Here is a 23,517-nt window from a genome sequence, read left to right as displayed (position 1 = left end):
AATTTGCTAATATAAACTGTAAAGTCATGAATTTGTCAGGGGCAATAAAGTTTTCTTGATGAAAAATATACATCTTCCAAAGGACAGAATTTTAGGAATGAATATTAGATTCCTGTGTTAAAGGCTACCTCTGCCAAATTCTTAATATATTCCTTAGGCTTTTGCTGATTTTGTATGGTTCTTTCTCTTCATTTACTTACATCATCCCGATTCATCCATCCTGCAATATTTCAGAGCTTTTACAAAGTGCTGAGGATTATGGAAGATGAAATTATGGATATAAAGATGAACAATGTAAGAACCCTTTCCATGATAAGCTCGTTGGTCACACGAAAGAAAAACACGATACAAATTACAGTGGTCAGCCAAATGTATCTGTAAGACCTCCACCTGCAAATTCAACCAACTGCATATTGAAAATATTTGAATAAAATTAGAACTATATGAACATGTACAGACTTTATTACCTGTTACTATTCCCTAAACAACGTAGTGTAACAACTATTTACATAATGTGTAGACTATTAGGCATTATAGGCAATCTAGAGATGATTTAAAGTATGCAAGAGAATGTATGTAGGTTATATGCAAATATCACACACTTATGTAAGGGACTTGAGTATCTGTGGATTTTGATATCTGCTGGGATTCTCCAACCAATCCTGCCTGGGTTTCCAGGACTAGGATAAGTGCCCTCATATCTCCAGCTAGATATCTTGTTTGTCCTCTCTAATATTACATGTAATAAGAATAAAATCATACATTTTCAACTCAAAGTTACATAATTTTATCTCATGTCTTAATCTTGGATAAAAATCTTAACACCTTTTAATGCCCAAGCCAGATGTTCTTGTATCACCACCCCTCCTCATACCCAACCAATCATGATGCAGTCATTTTGCCTCCAAAAATCTCTTGTATCTCTCAGTCTAGTAACTGCCTTCTTTTCACTGCTAGTGACAAATCTTCCCAAAGCAGAAGTGTACTTTCTGTATACTCTGAGGATGAAATGTCTTTTATAGAAACAATTTGATTTGGACCTACTTAGTGGGGATATCTACCAAGAGACACCAACTTCCAAGTTCTCATGTTTCTACACAACCCTACCACATCTTGCCTTTGTGGGCAGTAATTTATATGTGGAATAATGTTTTTTCTTATTCAAAGGACCCAAAGCAGTCTTCATATTCAATTCATGTAGGTATAATTCAGTGTCCCAAAGCTGCACATATTGTACTGGACATTCTGATTTGTATGTATCTGATGCTACCTTCCATTGACCTGTGAGTGAAGGGAGAGATGCGAGTATATTAAGGTCAGTGTCCAGGGACTTTTCCAATAAGCAAGAGAAAATAAGTGAAAGGATTCTGTATGGTATTTTGCATACACTGTTATCTCCCAATATGTTTATGGAAGACTTCATATTTCTTTCCAATTCTGCCTTGAAGAAAGGCTTATTGCATGAATGTAATATGAGAAATTTTACATAAATCTAAGTCAAGAAGATGATTTAAGTATAATAAATAGCCACAATATTAGAAAATAGCAAAAAAAAAAAAACCATAATGGACCTAATCTGACATCAATTAACAATGCAAAGAATTCTGAATGAAGGTTGGCCAAGTAATAAATTCTTTGTTAAATTCACCATTATTTGTATCAACTATCATCTTGATAAATACCATATATAACTATACATAAAAGCAGCAATTAATAGCATTGTTTGTGTATTTATGTGTAATATGTGTGTGTGTGTGTGTGTGTGTGATATATGTGCGAATGTGTGTTTATTACCAACAAGTAACTGGCAAAATCTAGTTGCCACCTTTTTATAATATTTTGAAATTGATTTTTAGTGATATTGTCTTTTCTCCAATATGTTTGTATTTTCTGTGTGTTGACACACAGCTCACAAATGTATGCTTTTTATTGACTCATCAGAGGAATTTTGATTTGACATTTCAAAACAAAGACATAGGGGAAAGGTCCTGGGTGGAAAGTGTTAACTGTGAGAAAGTCATTTTGTAATGTCAAGGTGCAAATAATGGTGCAGCCCCAATTTTCATTACTGATTTTCAACATTTACTTAAAATTTTAGAATTAATAATTTATAATTATTGGGCAGAACATTAAAGTCTGTATTTGAATTAACTCAAAAGGAAAAATAACCTAAAACCAGTGCTTTTGAGGGGACTGATAAAGTTGAGAGCAGTGATCCTGGAGCCAGAAGGTAGGGACACTTCCTTACCTTTGCCAGTTCACTTGCTGTGTTACATTAGATGGCAGTGTTTTTCTCTATACATCTGTTTCATCATGTATAAAAGTGATATAATAATATCTAATTGGGTTATTGTAAGGATTAATTTAGGTTGAGATTCTCAGAATAAGGTCTAACAGATAGTGCTATTATCACCTTATCAAAATAATAATTATTAGTTCAAATAATTATTTAAATTAATACTTAATAATTTAATAATTATTACATTGATATTTATCAGGAAGTACTTATAGTAGTAGAAACAGTAGCTACATACAAATATCAATCTGTTTCAACTGATTTTGACCTGTATCTTAACAGGCAACATTTAATGTTCTGCAAAACAAGGATTTCCTTAGTACTTGAATCATAGAGATAACAATAGCTACTTTTTTTTTCTCTTTTACCCGAATAAAGTATCCATGATCTCTGAACACATTTGCAGTATGTGTACTGGTATATACATGCTCTCCTTATGACAATGTCCATTAGCTTCAAGAAAATGATTTTTTAATGAGTCAGGAGAGAATTCATGAAGACACAACACCACCCACTCATGACTCTGGGAGTAACCCAGAGCTGTAGTCCACATAACTGGCGGCCACAGAGCGGGGCTACAGGAGACAGTACTGCAAAGGAACACAATGGGGAAGTCATCCCTGTAGCTAGAGGTGAACCACTGTGGCTCGGGATACATATTTCACCCTCGACCAGAAGAAAATCAAAAGACTCCCCGAAACATAAGTTGTACCTCATCAATTATTACTCCAAGAACAAGAGGTTAGACTCACTTTCATCCTTCAGATTTCTTGTTTTCCTTAAAAATAAGAGTAATGCTTGCTGCTTCTAGCCTCTGAGAGCCGTTTTGAATGTTTAATTTTGCTTGTCCTTTCTATTTTAAGCATCCTTAGGTTTTGTTTGTATTCAATTATGTCCAGAAGTCATGAGAAGGATTACAAAAGCAAATCAATGTGAGGCTCCAAATGCCGACAGTAGACAGCTCAGTCTGGTGCAGAGCTTCTTGTTCCTATCAACTCGTTAACTGCCTACATAGACACATATGATTCACAGGACTGAAAGATCCAAGCACCTCAACACCTGAGTCTACAGAAGATATGCATTAAGCCATCATGATCCTCTTTGAGAACAAAAGGTCTTCCAGTATGGGCTCTCATTAACACTTCCACCTCTCACCTTTCAGAATGGGAACCTAAGTACTCACTCCCAAACTCTCAGCCCAGCTTCTGTAGCTTACAAAATGAGGACCAAGGCTTCTATAGTGTTGTAGTGTTTCAGTATCAGTAGCATATTCAGAAATTAAAAAAAAAATAATTACTAACAAATTATTTATGTATGCATTTATAAAGAAAATAAAGTAAAACTTGATAATTTAAACAAAAGAATAAAAATTATGAAACATTGATTTTAGTAAAAAAAAATATTAGGTTTCTGTCATATCCAAATAAATATTCCAATTGTCAAAGCAGAAGTTCAAATACCACTTCATTTCAGAATGATTCTTTGAATAAAGTTACTTATTCAGAGTTAAATTAATTTGAATTAAGTATAATTTTGGACATAGTTTTAGTAAATTAAGCAGAATTATTCAAATTATACAATATATTTAAATATGTATATATCTGTTCAAAGAGAAAGATTAACCACTTTAAGAAATAATCTATGTCTGTGAGAAATAATATTGGTAATTTAATGAGTATTGCCTTGAATTTGTAGACCACTTTTGGAAGTATGGCCATTTTGATATTTATTCTGCCTATGAAAGAACATGGAAGGTATTTTCATCTTCTGAGGTCTTCTTTGATTTCTTTTTTCAATGTTTTATAATTTTCTTTGTAGAGATCTTTTAATTCTTTGGTTGGGTTTTTTCCTAAATATTTTATTTTTTGAGGGATATTATTTTTAACTTTTTATTGGTGTATTGTATTCATTTGGAGGGATATCCTGAGTGAAAGTGTTTTCTGGATTTCTCTTTCAGTGGATTTATGGTTGGTGTAAAGGAAAGCTTCTGATTTTTTAAGATTTTATATTTGGGCACTTTTCTAAATTTGTTGATCGGTTCTATAAGCCTTTTAGTTTTGTTGGTTGAGTCTCCTAAGTATAGTATTATGTCATCTGCAAATAGGGATAGTTTTAGTTCTTTTTCTCTTTGTACTTCTTTGATTTCCTTTTCTTGCATTACTGTTCTGGCTAGAGTCTCAAGTAATATATTGAAAAGAAGTGGTGATAATGGATATCCTTATCTTGTTTTTGGTTTTGGGGGGAATTCTTGCAGTAACCCTAATCCTAACTTCAACTTGAATGACAATCATTAAAAACACAAACAACAACCAATGCTGGTGAGGATATGGAGAAGTGGGAACTCTATTACATTGTTGGTGGGACTGCAAATTAGTGCAACCACTTTGGAAAACACTATCTACTCCAATGAATGGAATCGAAACTATTAAGCTAATGCATGCATATCTATGTTCACAGCCACACAAAAGCCAAGATGTCCATTAACAGATGAATGGATTACAAAAATATGGGATATGTACACAATGGAATTTAATTTCACCATAAAGAAGAACAGAATTATATAATTTAAAGGGAAATGAATGGAACTGGAGAATATGATGCTATGTAAGATTCATTCCTCAGTCACAAAATATAAGAAATCAGATGCTCTCCCTAATACATGGAAGCTAGGGAGAAAATAGGCCATAGAAAGAACTCTAGACAATGAAGGAGAAACTATAGTTGAGCAAATAATGCAACACAACTGAGGGGCATGGGAGGGGGACAGAGGGAAATTCCCTAATGTACATGGCGTACATTCACAAACAAATCAGTCAATCACAAAGTAAAACATGATAAGGAGGGAGGAGGAGGGAATGAGGTGGGAACTGGGGAAGGGCTAATTGGGTGATGTGTGCACATGTGCTTCTACCATCTTGTTCTCCATTAAGATGTATGACTACAATGAACCAATAAAAAGAAAAAAAAGAAATAATCTTTCATAAAGTATGCTTTCCTACATACCATATGTATACATAAAACAAACAAAATTTAAACAATTACTATTAACATTATCAAAACATACCAGACTCACTCTTTGTATTCTTTGTATTTATGGTCTTCCTCTATTTCTATCTTCTTTCTAAAATGTATATAGATATGTGTATACACACACACACACACACACACACACACACACACACACACACACATATGGTTATATATATATGGAGGTGACTGGAGATTGAACCCAGGGGTATTCTACCTCTGAGCTACACTCCAGCCCTATATTATTTTTTTTATTTTAAAATAGGGCCTAAGTTGTGAAGGGCCTCAGTAAGTCACTAAAGATGGTCTTGAAACTGTAATCTTTCTGTCTCAGCCTCCCAAGAACTGAGATTGCAAGTCTGTGTCACCACACATAACTTAAAAATATACTTTGTATATAATAAATATTGCTTAATTCATTAAGGAATTTTAGTGAGCTTGCTTCCAAAATATTTAATGATTGCTCTTACAAAATCAAGCCATAATTTAAAAGAAACATTGCAACATAAACTAAGTAAGTTCGTTTTGGAGAATACATATTTGTTAATACTTATTGGAGAATAGGTATCTATTACTACCTCTCCAATGCCAGAGCTAATTGATAAAAAAGCAGTATAATATGCTATTTAAGGTAATATGTAAATGAGTTGCTTGAAAATGGTTAATTCCTTCAACATAATATGGGGCTTACCACAATCATAATCATCATTTTTAATTACCTATGGATTAGAGATTAAATGCATATGTCTGTGTGACAAAGGAAAGGGAAAGTATAATTGTTTAACTTATAAGTAACTAAACTAAAAAGAGTTTAAAATTATATTAAGAGTTTATAGCATCTGAAAACGGATTCTACAGCATAATTTTTATGCTTAGGAATAATTTTAGTTCTATACCTGTAGTCCATATTTTATATAATAAGGCTCAGATAAAAATCTGTACCTTAAAGTTTGATTATATAAAATAATAGAGTGCAATTTCAGCATGGATTGACACTGTACATTCACTTGAAATTACAAAAGCACAGGTGATGGCTTTAATAGCATGATTATGGAGATAATACCTCCAAAAATAGTACACTATTTGATCTAGGTAACCTGAGCAATGACACCTCCAGAGGAGAGATATTTCAGTGGAAAAATAGGCAAAAGGCAAATGAAGCTCCAGGTTTTTAGTTGGAGGGACAATGAGGGCAAAGTCCAAGCCGACTAAGGGAGCTAGACAACGAAGGAAAGAAGAATGAGAGGGGCTGGATAAAGGTTTTGTAGCTTCACCTAAAAATAGTTGGCAGTTATAACACTCCTTAAGGGGAAAAATGCATTACCAATTCAAATAACAGAAACAAAACAAAAAACTGAATTAGAATAAGGGTTTATTCCCAAATAAACATGATGTACATTCACAAATATATCAAAGTCAATCACTAAGTCAAACAGGAGAAGGAGGGAGGGGGAGAGGGAATGGGGTGGCGATTGGCGAAGGGCTATATGAGTGATGTGTGCCTGTATGCCTCTACCATCTTGTACCCAATTAAGATGTATGACTAAAATGTACCAAAAAAAAAAAAAAAGAAGAACAGGGGGTGTATTCATTCGAGTCACCCCTCCATGCCAATCTGTTATGAAGCTATACCTATCCTCTGTATTTCTATCTTTCTAATAAACTTCTTTAAATCTTCAATTAAAAAAAAGAACAGGGATTTGTTAAAGCATATACACAAAGCCCACCAAAAACAACAAACAAAACACCTGCAACAAAACTCCTTTGTTTTTAAATTAAGGGATGTGTGTAGAGTTGAATAATTTCCATAATCCTCCATACCAAAAATGCTACTTTAACTTTTATGCACAGACACCATTACTTCCCCTGGTCTGGAGTCTGGGCTACTGTCTACATTAAAAAGACTCATGTCCGTTTTTGTACCTCCATATTTTTTATATCTTCTTGCTAGGCAAACAAAAAGTTGTTATAACCTCTTTATACACAAAGGGCCTAAATAAATCCTGCACACATTCTTCTTTTATTACCACCTGAAAAAGATCATTCTCTAGCTGCCCTAGGAAATCAAACCTATATATCCTATATCATTCTCTCAGAGAAACAGCCAGGCATGGTGGTGAATGCTTGTAATCCCAGCATTTGGAAGGCTGAGACAGGAGAATCACAATTCGAGGACAGCCTCAGCTACTTAGTGAGGCCCACTGAAACTCAGTGAGACCCTGTTCCAAAATGAAGAATAAAATACAGGGCTGAGAGTGTACCATGAAGGCAGAGTGTCCCTGGGTTCCATCCCCAGTACCGCAAAAAAAAAAAAAAAAAAAAAAAAAAAGTCCAGAGAAACAGATGCCACCTTTGGTGAGACTTAACTTTCTCATTTTTAATATCTAGTAATAAGTATAAAATGCTTCCTTATTCTCCTGGTACTAGTCACATTAGACATTCAAAGTATTTAATTTGTTTTCTCTATTTTCAATCCATTTGTATTTATTATTAATGTAAGTGTGTGTGTGTGTGTGTGTGTGTGTGTGTGTGTGTGTGTGTTACTGGAGATTGAACCAAGGGGCATTCTGCCTCTGAGCTATACCCCATTCCATACTGTATTTTTCATTTTGAAACAAAGTCTCACTAATAACTCTATTTAAGGGAGTAGAGGGCTTCCCTTAAATTGCTGAGGATGGTCACGAACCTGTGACGCTCCCTTCTCAAATCCCCATGCCTGGCTTATTTGCTTTTTTTAAATTGTGCCAAATTTTCCAGGAAAATGAATCTGAAGCTAGAAGTTATGATTAGGGAACCAGAAAGTTCCCCAGAGCACTTTGTAAACTGTTTTGATGAAAAATACAGTGTAAATGGAATTCCATCCCATAAATAGCTGTAAGACATAGGACTGACTGGAAGTTTTTCTATATTGTTATGGTTAGAGAATGTCTCCTGAAGAGCTCATGTTTGAATGTTATAGCTGATATAATTAAGTCATGAGGATTGTAACCTCATCAGTAAATCCATTGTGATGGGCTTCCTGGGCAGAAAAGTGGCAGGACATGGGACTGGAGGAGGTGAGTCCCTGGGGGTGTGCCTGAGGGACTTTGCATTTGCCCTTGAATTCCCTGACTACTGGGCCCTTTCTCTTGCTTCAAACCTCTATGATGTGAGAGTAGAGCCCCTGCTGGATCCCTCTCATTCTCTGCCATAGTATTCTGAGTTTCACAGATGCAATCCAGCCTCACAAGGACTGAAACTCTGAGATCTCAAAAAAAAAAAAAAAAAAAAAAAAAAACTGTGCAAATAAATTCTTTCCTTTACATTGTGTGGTCAGTTGTCCTGGCAATCCAAGCAGTGAGTATGTTGACTGAGACACTTATTATCTTAAAAGCATTTTTTGTATTATTTTTAGGATAAGGGCTCCTTACGGCTTAAAATCAAGTTATTACACTATTAAGAGTGAATTAAAATGATTAATGGCCAGCAGGTGTGAAATATAAAAATTCTATTCTCCGTATTTAAAATGTTTCTACTTTTTGCCGAATGTGTTATATTTATTTTTTATTTTGTTCTCCAAGGTGTAGATCAAAGTTAATATTCGTGCATCTTTTAAAGAAACTAAAGAAGGTAATACATGTTTTGTTTCCAAATAGCTATGAAGCTTAAAGCCTCCATTGTGTTTTCCTATCTTGATGAAATAGACATACTATGACTAACACCAGGCTGTAAGCATTAGAAGGCAAAATGTAATTTAAGACCTACATGTTAAATTAGTTGTATATGTCAGAATTATGTATGCATTCAGATAGCTCATATACTTAAGGTTTAAAAAGAAAAATTAATATGATCTTCATGGAGGTCCACAGCAGGGCATGTTCCTCAGACTAAATGCCCAAGGACATGAGTTCTGCAGCTATTTTGGGCTTGACTTAGCCATTGAAATTCTGTCCTTTATTTGAGACAATAGAGATAAAATCACACTCTTTCTTCCCTATTGTGGAGACTGATATATGAACACTAAATGAAAAACAAAAATAGATTTACTTTGATCAAGGGCTCTAGAAACACAAATGATTTTTCCCTTCACAAAAAATTAATCACTTTCTCCATTGTTGTCCAGAAAAAAATAATGCTGCTTCATAATACTATAGAACTTACTTTGTGCCTGTGGCAAAATAATCTGTGACTGTGTGGAGATGTGTACACAAGAAAGCATATTTTACAAAGTTTTCATGCCTTCTGTACCTAGTAAAGCTTTTTTTCACAGATAAAGTATTCAGCAGAGTTGCTAGTTGATCTCAGGACTTAAGAGACTAAGACAAGAGGATCACAGGTCTGAGGCCAGCCTCAGCAACTTAGTGAGACCCTGTTTCAAACTTAAAAAATGTAGTAGGGCTAGGAATATAGCTCTCAGGTAGAATATCCCTGAGTTCAATTCCTAGTATCAAAAAATAAAAAATAAAAATAGTTATTTGTGGGTGTATTCATTTCGAGTCACCCCCTCATGCCAGTTTGGCATGGGGCTGTATTTCTATTTTCTGTATTTCTATCTTTTAATAAACTTCTTTAAATCTTCAAAAAAATAGTTATTTGTTGAATAAGTAAGTAAAGACATGATTGATTAATCAATCAATAAAATAATTATTAAAGAGTAACAAAAAGCCCTTTGTTAATAAGTTGAAAGTAGATACTTTCCTATAAAAATTTTTAGTTATCTAATTTAAATATCTGTCACCAGTGGGCAGTTAGTAAACAATTAAAAACTGAGTTGCTGACACTGCCCTTCCCACACAAAATAGGAGCTCTGATCTCTTTGTACTATCTTCCAATTTCCACCTGTAAGTAGTTCCATTAAGTACAGTTTGAAGCTACCGAGAGGATACCACTTAACAGAGGTTTGGGGAGATGCACGTGTGGTATACTTTCACTAGCCACACAAACCACTTCCATTACTCATTGTCAGTTTTCTAGTAGTGGCTTCAACCATACCCTGACTTTGACTCTCCTTTGTCTTTTCTTCCTGGTTTCAAAAATATGTTCATAAGATCATGTGAGTAAAGGTGACTTTGGGCCTGAAATGTTGTAGGAAAATTTAAAGGACTGGAGTTCAAAACAAGTCCAATTCCCAAGAAGGTCATGAGATAAATCACTCCACTAGTGGTTGTTGGCGTTTGTGGAAAGTTTTTGAGACTACTTAAGTTTGGCTCAAGGTCCCGAAAGAAAAGGAGCAGGGATGTCATTACTTACTCAATTGTGTTTCTATCCACTTTTCCTGTCATGTTAATGCCATAGAACTGCTGCATAGCGGCTAAGGCCGACTGCATGGTCTCTGCAGAGCGCAGCACCGACATTCTGGGGTCGGTCGGGGGGAGGTAGCCGTACTTTTGTAACCAAACCTGCAACAAAAAGTACAGTTCCTTTTAGATCAACTTGGCGATTTTACAACAGTGTCCTGGTAATTAAGTTATGTCTACCATAGATTAGTACACTTTATTTCACATATAAGGACATACATTACTTATATGTTTGAGCTCATTGTAACCTATATGGTTTAGATTATGTTCATATAATTTCAGTAATATAGTAATATAGTTTTCAGTAATATAGTAATTAGTAATATAATTTCTAAGGTCTACAGATGCTAATAGCAGAAAAAGACTAATCTTTTCTTCAAAAGCTTACAGTTGTAGAAAGCAGTATAGTAAGTACTGAGAAAAAGTGCAAATAGGTTCCTGTCCTCCACGTACTCTCCAAATGAAGGATGCACTTTGTCAGTAATAGAGCTTTATATGCAAATGGAGACATATGCATCTAAAAGACTATTATCTACATTGTGCTGAGTAGCATTTTCACAGACAAACCATGTTATTCTAGCATGACATTTTGGGCATATGTTTCTTGCAACCAGGTCTATCCAATTATAACTAGGTATTTACAAGGGCAAGAAAATTTTTCATATAAAGAACACTCTTTCCGTAGATAAAGTGATTCACATTAGTCCAAATCACATAAGTAGCCAAATTTTTTATATGCGGATATATATGAAATCTTAATATCTTAGTATGCATGTACATTTCTCTTTTTAAATATCTCATGGCTTTTATTCCCTCAGTCCCTGCAGAAGAAATCTAAGAGGATGATGAGAGAAAGACCTTAGAGGCAAGTTAACATCCTGAACATTATTGAGGCAAGAATTCAGTTATTTAAGGTTAGGCTTTAAAAGTAATAGGAAAGTCAGGATATAATGTGCGCGCATGTGCATGCGAGCAAGTGTGTGTGTGTGTGTGTGTGTGTGTGTGTGTGTGTGTGTGTGTGTGTGTGTGATATCTACCAGGGAGCAGATGCTTTCTAGTTTTACAATTCTACACATTCATTTTAAATGCACAATCATATGTTCAGTCCATATCCCAACCTGACCTCCTCCTCAGTTTTTCCAAGGGCTCTAAGATCTCTTAAAGTGCAGTCAACCAAGAGATTATGATTTAGTGGTGTTCACCAGTGTGTGTTTCTCTCCCTATCTGGGTCTCTTCATCACATAAGTAATCATCCTATGGAATTGAAGCTTTTTTTTTTTTCTAAAAGCAGATTCTCTTCTTTTATTATGAATTATAGCTACAAGAGAGGGAAAATAACTGGCAATGACGAAGAGTAAATTTCATCAAAAGAACCAATATTAAAAATACCAAAGTTTTTGCCAGGTGTGGTGGCACATGCTTGTAATCCCAGCTAAGACTGGAGGATCGTGGTTCGTGGACAGCCTCAGTTAACTTAGTGAGGCTCCCCGCAACTTAGTGAGACCCTGTTTCAAATTAAGAATAAAAGGTAGGGCAGGGGGTGTAGCTTGAAGGTTGAATGCCCCTGGGTTCCATCTCCAGACTGCAAAAAAATCAAAGTTTTAAAATGTGCAACACCAAGTAATACCTCTAATGAGATTCTCCTAAATTGACCACCTTGAATGTGTGCATGCAGTAGTATAAGAAGAATCCCTTGAAGATAAAACATTTATTCTAAATCTGCTTAAGAGATGAGCAATGTGTCTCTGTCAAAAAAATTAGTAAAACTCAGTCTGGCAAACTCATCTACTATATACATGTCAAGACACTCATCTCAACTAATGAAAAGGCTGCTAAAGAAACAACATATTCAGTTACCTAGTTAATAGTGGTGAAGTCTGAAATATATTCCATTTTTTTTTCCTGAAGGAAGGAGGCAGTCAATACTGTTTAGTGTGAAACTCAATGCCTATTGTCACACTTCTAAAAATTTTTAATATGCATGTCAATATTTTTAAACTAAATAATTTTTCTGTTAACACTTTGCATGCATTTCTTGCTTGAGAGCTGACTTGTTGCTAGGATACTCCTAGGCGCTAAGCTACTGGCAATTATGTTTATGAGGACAACAAAGAGAACACCATTAATAATCAAAAAAGCTTTGATTTATATACAAATAGAAAAACCATAAAACTAAATGGTAAGTACATATGAAAAATAGCATGTTCTAGAAAATATATATTTGATTTATACCTTAGCCATTCAAACAAAATGATTTCAAGTAATATAAAAAATGAACTGTGCTTTGTCTTCAAGTTCTCTTTTACATTATGCTGTTTATCATGAAAGGCAGTTTTTTTTTCTAAATGATTGAGAAGTGGGTAATTTTTTAAAATTGTAAAATAACAGGAAAGCTATGTGATCTACTATTTTATGGCTAAAGTTTGTTTCCTGGCTGACAAATCAATGTTGTGATATTGTCAGTCGAGAAAGTGTTCTACTAAATTACAAACATCACCTCTTATTAAAAAATATCTAAAACATAATATATTTGAAAGTACATCTTATCTCTTCCTCTATTTTACTATTCAAAGTAATTAATATTGTATATAAATTTTGTGTCTTTCTCACTATTCATAAAATTCATTTAAATATATATATACACACATACATATGTATATATTTATGCATTTGTGAACATAGATTATAATGAACAAATCTTAACATAGACATCCATCCTCATATACTGCTTGAAAAATTCCCAAATCTCAAAATAAGTAAGGGGAATATAAATGCTCTAGAAACTTGTTTTTCTGTTTTGTTTTATTTTGTTTCCTTTGTTTTGTTTCATTGTCCTCCTTGGATTGGCAAATACATTTAAGAGCCCTGAAAACTTATCAAGGGGCAAATAAGTTTCTTTATGGAAAATTGTGACTTACTCCATCTCATTACCACTAGTACAAACAACCCCAGAATCTCAAAAGGAGCTAACAAATCTAACCTTGAATTATCGTCCCTGTGTTGCTCATTCAACTATCTTGCTACCATGTGGACAAAACCAATTTCCTGCACTAAGTAATAATTCCATTGTAGAAACAACCAGAATGCTGCTGCTCTCAGCAGAGAAAGGAGATGTATCAACCAATAAAAGGAAAAGGTTTAAATATTAAATGCTGCACCAAGAGATATTGTCATTACTAGATTGTAGTATAAATAGGGAATAGTAAGCATGCAAAATTTCATCAGACTGCACTAGAAAAAGATCTTGTCAGTAATAAATATCCCATGAACCCATACTGAGAACACCCACATTAATTGACTTAGTCATTCGCACACATATAATTATGCAGAATTCTGAAGAATGGTTATAAAAAAAACCCAGATGCTCATATAGGTCCCATGATTAATAGCAAATCTAAGCAGTGAGCTTTATGAATGTACACACTTATGCCTTCAGTCTAGTACTATAATCTAGAGGAATAAGATTTCCTCTAGTTTTTGAAGATAATAATGTTGAGTGCTTTAATATAAACCCCATGTATTCATTTACTGAAATAAATCACAAATGCAAGAACAGTTTTCACACTCTTTCTCACTAGATAAAATAGAAAAAAAGTCTTTATAATGATGACCCTGAATAATTGCAAGATTCTTGGACATCTTTTGAAAAAAGAAAAAAATATATGCAATAAGTGATTTAACTATGGAATTTATTAGGGTTGGGAAGAGATGCATTTTATAAATTATCTAAATCATTGGAGGGAAATATAAGAAGTGATAGTCTGGGGCTTTTATTTAACTTGAAAAATCACTCTGCCAGTTAACAATGCCTGTCATATCCCCTTGTGACAATGACAGTCCATTTCCAGTTATCGTATCATATGGCTAATGCAAGTCCTTTGTGCCCAGTTCATATGTTCTACAGCACAGTACTCACTACTGAAGAAAAAAGGGGATAGTGATTAGCATACTTTATAGCACTTATTTAGTTCAAGTCATTTTGCTCTCCATGATTAAAAACATTTTTCATTACTTTGGAAAATGATTTTTTTTTTTTTTTTGGTGGTACTGGGGGTGAAACCCAGAGGCTTTCTACCTCCGGGCTATACTCCCAGACCTTTTTTTTTATATTTTATTTGGAAACAGGGTCTCAGTAAGTTGCTGAAAGCCTCACTAAGTAGCTGAGGCTGGCTTCGAACCCGTGCAATCCTCCTGTCTCAGCCTCCCAAGCGCGGGGATTACAAGTGTGCGCCACCACGCCTGGCTTGAAAAATGATTTTTAAAAATACTAGCTTTACATCAATGTTTAACATATCAATAGGAATATTTAAATTTCTAATAGTTAATACATATTCTGATATAATTAATTGACTTTGTTAATGAAATAAACTGAAAGTGACTTTTAATACACATATTCTTGATGTTATAAAAATTTAATTACCTTTTCTCAGTATGAAATATCTATGAAAGTCTGTTAAATACTTTTATAAATTAAAATTAACAAGTAAAAACTGATTACTCCCCTATTTTGTGGTAAAATAGCAAAGCCAGCAAAAGCTTCAGGATACTTCCCCCTGAAATACTATATATATATATTCGCTGGTTATAAATAATGGCATGATTTAAGACCTACATTTTCTAGTCTGAAACACAACTTTAAAAATGAATTATAACAATATATTAACCAGAGAATTAAATGATGTAGAAGTAATAACTAAGAATTGGTCGAAATTGAAAACTCATAGGAGAAGTCAAGGAGGCTGAAATTAGCCTTTTTCTTCATTCAAACATCTAAATGGGCTCTAAATCACAATCTCATCTCTACCATGAATGAATAAGTGTATGAAATTGCAACTACAGAATTCAATCCACTTAGAATTTTACTGAGTATTAAATGGCTTCTTAAACTGGAAATAAAACAGTACAATGACCATCTTACAAATGAAGATTTGTCATTCAACAAATAGAAAAACAGCTAGCTGGTTTAGTAGTATAGGTTATGATGACCATCATGACCATATTTTTAACTTTAGCTTAAAACTCTCATTTATGATAGAAACTGAAAACTTGGTGTGTAAAGGCTGGGGAGAATTCATTTTTAACTGTGCATAAAAGTGTATTGCTCTTTATACTTAGCAGCTGTTGAAGCAAAATCCTTTAAATGAGTAATGGCAGATCCCCTTAGTGATTCCATCACATGCTAACCATTGTTCTGGAAACTTACAGATGACTATAACCTACTCCCTCCTTCTCTGTCTTTACTGGTTTTTCCTCAGTATGTTCAGATTTCCTAAATATGTTTAGTGTATATGCACTAACAAAAACAATGACAAAATATGACAAAAAGAACAAAACCCAACCAACAATAAATAATAGCAGTCCATGATCTCACAATCATGATTTCACAACCTTCATGTTGTTTATATGGTAAGAAATAATTCATAAAGTACTTCTACTAATAGTCATCTACATGATTCTACTTTTTTTATAATCACCTCATTAACCCTAAATGGTAGAATTCTCATCAAATTCGCCTTTGTACACTAGACATCTCTGTACACCAGTCATACTATGTTACACTTCTTTCTTTGTTCAGAATTTCTTTCTTTCTTTCTTTCTTTCTTTCTTTCTTTCTTTCTTTCTTTCTTTCTTTCTTTCTCTCTCTCTCTTTCTTTCTCTCTTTCTTTCTTTCTTTCTTTCTTTCTTTCTTTCTTTCTTTCTTTCTTTCTTTCTTTCTTTCTTTCTTTCTTTCTTTCTCTTTTTCCTACAGTGGGGATTTAATGTAAACCACTCAACCAGCCATCTATATCCTAGCACTTTTAAAATTATTATTCATTATTTTGAGACATGGTATCACTAAGTTTGAGGCTAACCTCAAACTTGTGCTCCTCCTGCATCAGCCTACCCAGATGTTGGGATTACAGGCATATACCATCACATACCAGCAACCACTTGAATTTTCTAAAAGGCCTATCTGTGAAACTGAAACTTGTGGATCATGGACTCAATCTGCCTCTAGGTTCTTGGGGTAGATTTTGTCTCATCAATACAAAAATAAATTAATTTCATTTAGAACCTACAAAATGGGCCTGAAAAATGACTCATTGAAATTTAGAAATATTTTATATAATGTATACATTCACACAAACACACACATATACATATATACACACACACACATAAGCAAACCTAGTACTAAAACTAAAATAGAATAACCTTTTTTTCACTTAACATACAAATTGACACTGGTGTGGTCAAACTGACCTGACTTAATACATTCATCTTTTCTGTTCCACCAGGTGTCCTGAGGAAGGAGTGGAGAGGTAGACAGTCATCATCAATAGTCACTTTGATTCCATCATGTTACAATATATGGCTATTTTTTGTGCTAAGTTAAATAGATTTATAGATTACATTATCTTAAAAATTAGGCATTTTTAATATTTGAAATGTGATAGAGAATAAATAAGGAAACATTTTATGCTACATTGACACCTTCTTGCTAGCTCATAGCAAAATACTTAAAGGAATTGTCAGACAAATGAATTTCTGTAGTTCCTATTACAAAAAGACAAAAGTATTGCCATTTTCTGTGAAGATAAGTGGCTGAAAACAGTATGGTGCTGCATAGCTATTTTGAGATATGGGAAATATAAAAAAAACCTTTTAATCTGTCCTATGAAGATAAAGGTGATAGGCTAGGAATGCAGAAGAAAAGAATTGCTTTTGAATGAAAGATATACATGTAAAATATTTTAAGAATGGATGTTTTAAAACATTTCATTATATGTAACATTATGATCACAGTGATAAAATTGTGACCTCTTTAAACTCTCAATATTTTTTTACTTTAAAATTTCAGCAACAGAATTTTCTGCCTATAAAATAACCTACCAAAAGAGTATTTTAGTAGACTTTAAGCCCATTTTATAAAAATAAGAAAATGCAACTTGCTGATTAGTCTTTAAGAATAAATGATAGACATCAGGATGATAATTTACCACTGATTTTAAAAATCTTTGCATAATTGATGGGTAAGTTCATAATATGAAACTTGTTATTTGTAAGTAATAATGCAATTTTTCTAATTGAGTTTACATATCCTTGTCAGGTGTCTTTTTGGCTATGATGATATTTAAGATGAAAATGAAAAGTAAACTGATCATGAAATACTTTATTTCAAAGTGTTTAATCAACATTGAAGAAGGAATGAAGTAATAAGAAACTTTCAAAAATAATTATTTTCTAATAAGAGAACATGTAAATGTAATTCCTAAATAAAACAAAAAAAATTACATCATCTTTAGGTTATCTTAATATTTCTATTTAAAATATATTTTATAACATACATAATGTTTAGTACATTTGTTCATAAATATAAATAAGAGAGGTTACATGTTAGTAAGTTGGTTGATGTGGGTGTAAAATCAAAAGTGTAGAGATTTCAGATCATATAAAAGGAAACAAATGCATTTATAAAACTGAAGCTACTTCCTTAAATTCTCTCCACCGGATCATATTTACTCTAGAGAAAGGATAAGACATTTTATCCATAGCTACATATTAGATTCTGCTCTGACCATGACAATTCCTACGCGTTTCATTTTTCATGACTATTGAAGCCACTCGCATCCTGTTGAAACAGTGTTGTTGTTTTTTTTTAATGATTTCCAAACCATTGATGATTTTGTCTCAAACCATTTCCTTGTTCCTTGTTATACTTCATTCTTTGGACAAACCATGTCAGTCCCACCCCCAACAGGTCTTGTTAAGAACAGCCACTTCTTTTTCTGTCTTTACCACCCATTATACACCAAGCAAGTGATGTGTATCTTTAATCCTTATAATAAACTTTTCACTTAAGTAGCATAGCCTCTGTTTTATCAATGATAAAATAATACTCCAGAATGAATAATTAACTTGCCCAAGGATGTACAGGAGGATCAGAGAGGTAGCTGACTGATACCAAGCTTGACTCTAAGAGGTGACCTTTTAAACAAACAGGAGTCCTGGCCAGGCCTGCTGGCACACTTCTGTAATTCTAGTACTTAGGAGGTTGAGAGAGGAAGATTGCAGGTTCAAGTCTAGCCTCGACAACTTAGTAAAACCTTATCTCAAAATAAAAAATAGAAAAAGATTTGGGGTGTACCCTTGGAGCTAGAATGGCCCTGGGTTCAGCCTCTAGGACCAGAACACAAATAAACCAACCAACAAGAGCCCCAGCTTCCGGTCTGTATGCAGGGAATTCGTAGAACACATTCACATTGAAACTGAGGTCAAAACTTCTGAAAACACACCTACAATAACTAAGAGTGTTCAGTTTTCATGCAAACCAACACCCCAGTTGACATCACAAAAGGGTACAGAACTGGGGCTGCAAATGTTCTGGGTGAACCACTAACTCCTACTTTCCTGGGCTTCGCTAATCCTCAGTGCAAAGCAGGCTTGCACAGCCAGATTGATCCAACCCAATTAATATTCTACACTGAAATATTTAGCTTATAGCCATTTCAGTTTTACAACACCATATTAACTCTCACTTACCACATCCAGATATCTAGATTCCAATATTATATTAAACTAAAGATAAAGGGGAACCTCCCCAATCTATGCATTAAAAGCTTAGGCACCAGCCCATGGCATTATTTTAAGAGGTCAGGCCTAATGGGAGGTCTTTTGGTAACTGAGTGTGGGCCCTTGATGAGGACACTGGGCCCTTAGCCATATCTTCTTTCTCTCCTTGGTGCCCATGAACTGCTGCCAAGACATTAATAACTCAAAAGCAACAGAGTCAATTGATCATGGACTGAAATCTCCAAAAGTAGGAGTCAAAGAAACCTTTTTTTTTAAATATAAAATCATCTTTTCTGTTATCCCTAACAGTAATGGAAAGTTAACCAAAAGGTGTTATCCTTAATTTCTCTTTCTTCCTAAACATAGGTAACCAATTTGTCATCATGTCTTAACTCCAAATTTATCCTGAGTAGGATACTTCCCCTGGCCCTTCTTTGTCCAAGGTACCATCACTGCCCATCAGAAACTGCCACATTATCCAGCTGGCCCCTGAGTTTTCATCTTACTACTACTCTTTTTGTGAACAAGTAGGAGTTTTCTTTTTCTTTATGGTAAAATACACATAACTTAAACTTTACTGTCTTAATAGTTTTTAAGCATCCAACTCACTGGTCTTCACACTGTTTGCTACCGGTACTGCCATTCATCCTAGAATTTTTATCATCTCAAACTGAAACTCAATACTCATTAAATAGTAACGTCCCATTACCTCAATTCCCAGCCTATCTCTCTCTGAATTTGATGTCTCTAACTGTATCATATAAATAAAATTACAGAATATATTTGTGTGTATATATATATATATATATATATATATATATATATATATATATAGTGTGTGTGTGTGTGTGTGTGTGTGTGTGTGTGCCTGACTTATTTTATTTAGGATAACATTTCAAGGTTTTCTGTGTTATTTTTTAAGACTGAATATTATTCTAATGTATATCTATACCACATTTTGTTTATATGTTAATCTATCAGTAAATGTTTACTTACTACATCCAAATATTGAAATCTTTTTTAATTTTATTTTTATTGGTGTATTGTAATCATACATCTTAACAAAGTACAAGATGGTAGAGGCATACATTCACACATCATTCATTAAGCACTTCCCCAATTACAACCCTATTCCTTCCCCCTCCCTCCTTATTATGTTCAGCTTATTGACGGACTTTGATATGTTTGTGAATGTATATCATGTGCATTTGGGAGTTTTATCTTCCCCTCTTCCATATCCCTCAGTTAGGTCACCTTCTTTACTCATCTAAAGTTTTTCTTTCTTTGTCTAGAGTCCATCCTATGATCCATTTTCTCCCTATCTTCTGCATATTAGAAAGAACATCTAATTTTTTTTACATTTTGTGATTGACTGATCTCACTTAGCATGTTCTCTAGTTCCATCTATTTCCCTGCAAATGATATATTTTTGTTCCTTATAGCTGAATAAAATCCATTGTGTACATATCCCATAGTTTTGTAATCCATTCATCTGTTGATGGACATCTTGGCTGGTTCCATAGTTTGGCAATTGTGAATTGTACAGATATAAACATAGATATACATACATTAGTCTGGTAGTTTGGGTTCCATTCTTTTGCATGGATACCTAATGGAGGTATTGCTGGATCATATGGTAGAAGAGCTTCTGTACAGCAAAGAAACTATCAAGAAACTCAACAGAGAGCTGGCAGAATGGGAGAAAATTTTTGCCTCCAATAGAGGACTAATACGTAAGAAAACAAATAACCCAATCAAAAATGGGCAAGTGAACTAAATAGACACTTCACAAAAGAAGAAATCTGAATAGCCAATAAATGTATAAAAACTGTTCAACATCATTAGCAATCAGAGAGATGCAAATAAAAACTACCCTGAGAATTCACTTAACCCAATTAGAAGAGCAATCATTAAAAACACAACACACCAGTAAATGTTGGTGAGGGGGTGGAGAGGTGGGAGCTCTAATACATTGTTGGTAAAATTGCAAATTAACGTAACCACTTTGGAAAACAGTATGGAGGATCCTCAGAAGAATGGGAATGAGCCTACCACATGACCAGAAATCCACTAAAACAACATTTTGGTTTTATGATGTTGGGCCTTTTAGAAGTTAATTGGGTCATGGTCATGATGGACTCCCATGAATGGAATTAATACCCTTATAAAAGACAATGCAAGCCAGGCTTGGTAGTCCAACACTTATAATCCTAGTACTTGAGAGGCTAAGCAGGATCTCAGGTTCATGGCCAGCCTCAGCTACTTACTGAGGTCCTACACAACTTAGAGAGATCCTGTTTCAGAATAAAGAATAATAAAAATAAACAGGGCTGGGGTTGTAGCTTGGAGATGGAATGCCCTTGGGTTCAGTTACACATACACACACAGTTCTTTAATTCTTTCTTTGTCCTGTGAGTACACTATAAGAAGTTGGCAATGTATAACCTGGAAGAGTATTTTCTCTAAAACCCAATAATTCTGGCATCTGCCTGGAGAGCTAGTTTCCAGAATTGTGAGAAATAAATATCTGTTGTTTATAAGCAAACAACCCAGTCTTTAAGACCTAATTATAGCAGCTTGAATTGGCTGAGGCAGTGAACATTTGAGTGGCTTCCACTTTGGGTTTTTGTGAACAATGTTACTGTCAACATGGATGCACAAATATTTGTTGTAATCTCACTTCCAGTTCTTGTATGTATCTAGAAGTAGAATTGATGGATCATGTAGTAATTCTGTTCTTTTTCTGAGATGGCCACTGATTTTCCAGAGGGACTTTACCATTGCACAATTTGTTAACATGCACAAGCAGCACAATTTTGCCAAATCCTTTTCAAATCTTGCTACTATTTTGGCTTTTAACAGTACTCTAATGAATGTGAGGAAATACAGTTTTTCTTAAAACTTAGATCAAACTACTATATCATTTGGTTAAAACTCTCTCTCTCTCTCTCTGTCTTTGTTGTAGTGGGGATTGTGCCCAGGTGCAGTCCACCTTTGAGCTATACCCCCAACTATTTTTATTTTGAAACAGGATCTTGCTAAGGCTGGCTTTGAACTTGTGATCCTACTGTCTGTCTCCCAAGTACTGAGATTATTGACATGTGCCACCACACCTATCTCCAATGACCTACTCTTAAATCTAAACTTTTATTATGGTCCATAAATTAAGGAAGAGTGATCATTGTCTTTAACTTATTTTCCTAGTACCCTCTCTTGATATTTCTAGCACATTGTCTTTTTGTTGTTGTTGTTGTTCTTGAAACAAGTTAAAATCTTTCCTGCTTTGGAGAATGCATTTACATTCCTATATGTAAATATGTATAATTTAAAACAGCGTTAAACCATAAAATTAGAGCTCCTCAAAACAGCATACCTGTCTTTACCTCACTACCACCAAGACATCTATTACCGCCGATGCCCATCACTGCACTCACCATGACCATGGCTGCTTTGTTTATTTATAGGTTGTTCTTTATCCCCATATCCCTGTTCATAGTATAGGTCCAACACCTTTAACAGTTCCTGGCACATTTTCTGAGCCTGGGTAGTAGAACTATTGAAAGCTAGCTAAGTGAAACCTGCAAATATCAATTCCCATCTGAAGTCACAGTTAACCATATACATGTTATTGTTCTATATTCTACTCACTGGGTTTATTACCCACCTGCTAACTACTACCACCACTCCCGGTCCCTGTGCACACAGCTAGGCCCAAACAAGAAGCCCGATAGTCCTAGGGTGATTAAGAAATCTATCAACTACATCACCAGCATTTCTAATTACCAGGTTCCTCTGTATGAGTCCTAGGAGCAAGGTGAAAGAGGAGGCGACACTTCAGTCACAGGTGAGAAAGTATTTAGCAGTTTCATTGTCTTTTCAGATTCTAGATGCATCACCATTGTCAGGGCCAGCCCGATAGCTGCGGGGCTGAACGAGATGATGAGTACCGACGGCCCCGAAAAACAGCACACAGAGCAAGGAGACATGTCAAGCAGGATCTCGTTTATTTTTCTTCAGGCAACCCAATTTAAAGCAAAAAACCTTAAGGGGGATTTCCAACAAGAAACTATTCTAACCTATCAAGCTAAAGGTCACTCTTACAGCCAATCATTATCCAATGCACAAGGGGTTCATGAGCACGGAAGCATTAGTTGAGCCAATAAGGCTCAACATTACCAAATTGAGCTAGCGGGGGCAAGGAGAGTAGTTACGCCCTCCATATCCACTTGGCACTATTTGTTGCAGGTTCATTCATCAGAAGTTCCGGCGGTTGTGTAGACCCGCACTCGCTACATGTAGCTCATTGATTGGAAGTTCTGTCAGGCGGTTATGCAGATGCCAACGTACTTCAGGTGGTTATGCAGA

The 23,517-nt window shown here is 34.6% G+C and overlaps 1 protein-coding gene across 1 annotated transcript in view; it reads right to left on the bottom strand.

Moving 5' to 3' along the window:
* The window catches only part of MMP16 (matrix metallopeptidase 16), a gene marked incomplete at both ends in the record, with an annotated part of 275,992 nt that overhangs the window by 132,037 nt on the left and 120,438 nt on the right, over positions 1-23,517 (bottom strand). The window contains one exon of the mRNA XM_080693638.1: positions 10,553-10,701. Within this exon, the coding sequence (XP_080549764.1) occupies positions 10,553-10,701 (149 nt within the window). The remainder of the gene's footprint in view (positions 1-10,552; positions 10,702-23,517) is intronic.

Source organism: Muscardinus avellanarius, assembly GCF_963383645.1.
Source record: "Muscardinus avellanarius genome assembly, chromosome: 4".
In the NCBI taxonomy this organism is placed as follows: Eukaryota; Metazoa; Chordata; class Mammalia; order Rodentia; family Gliridae; genus Muscardinus; species Muscardinus avellanarius.
The sequence above is the reverse complement of the archived record's forward strand: the minus strand, read 5'-3'. Positions and strand labels throughout refer to the sequence as shown.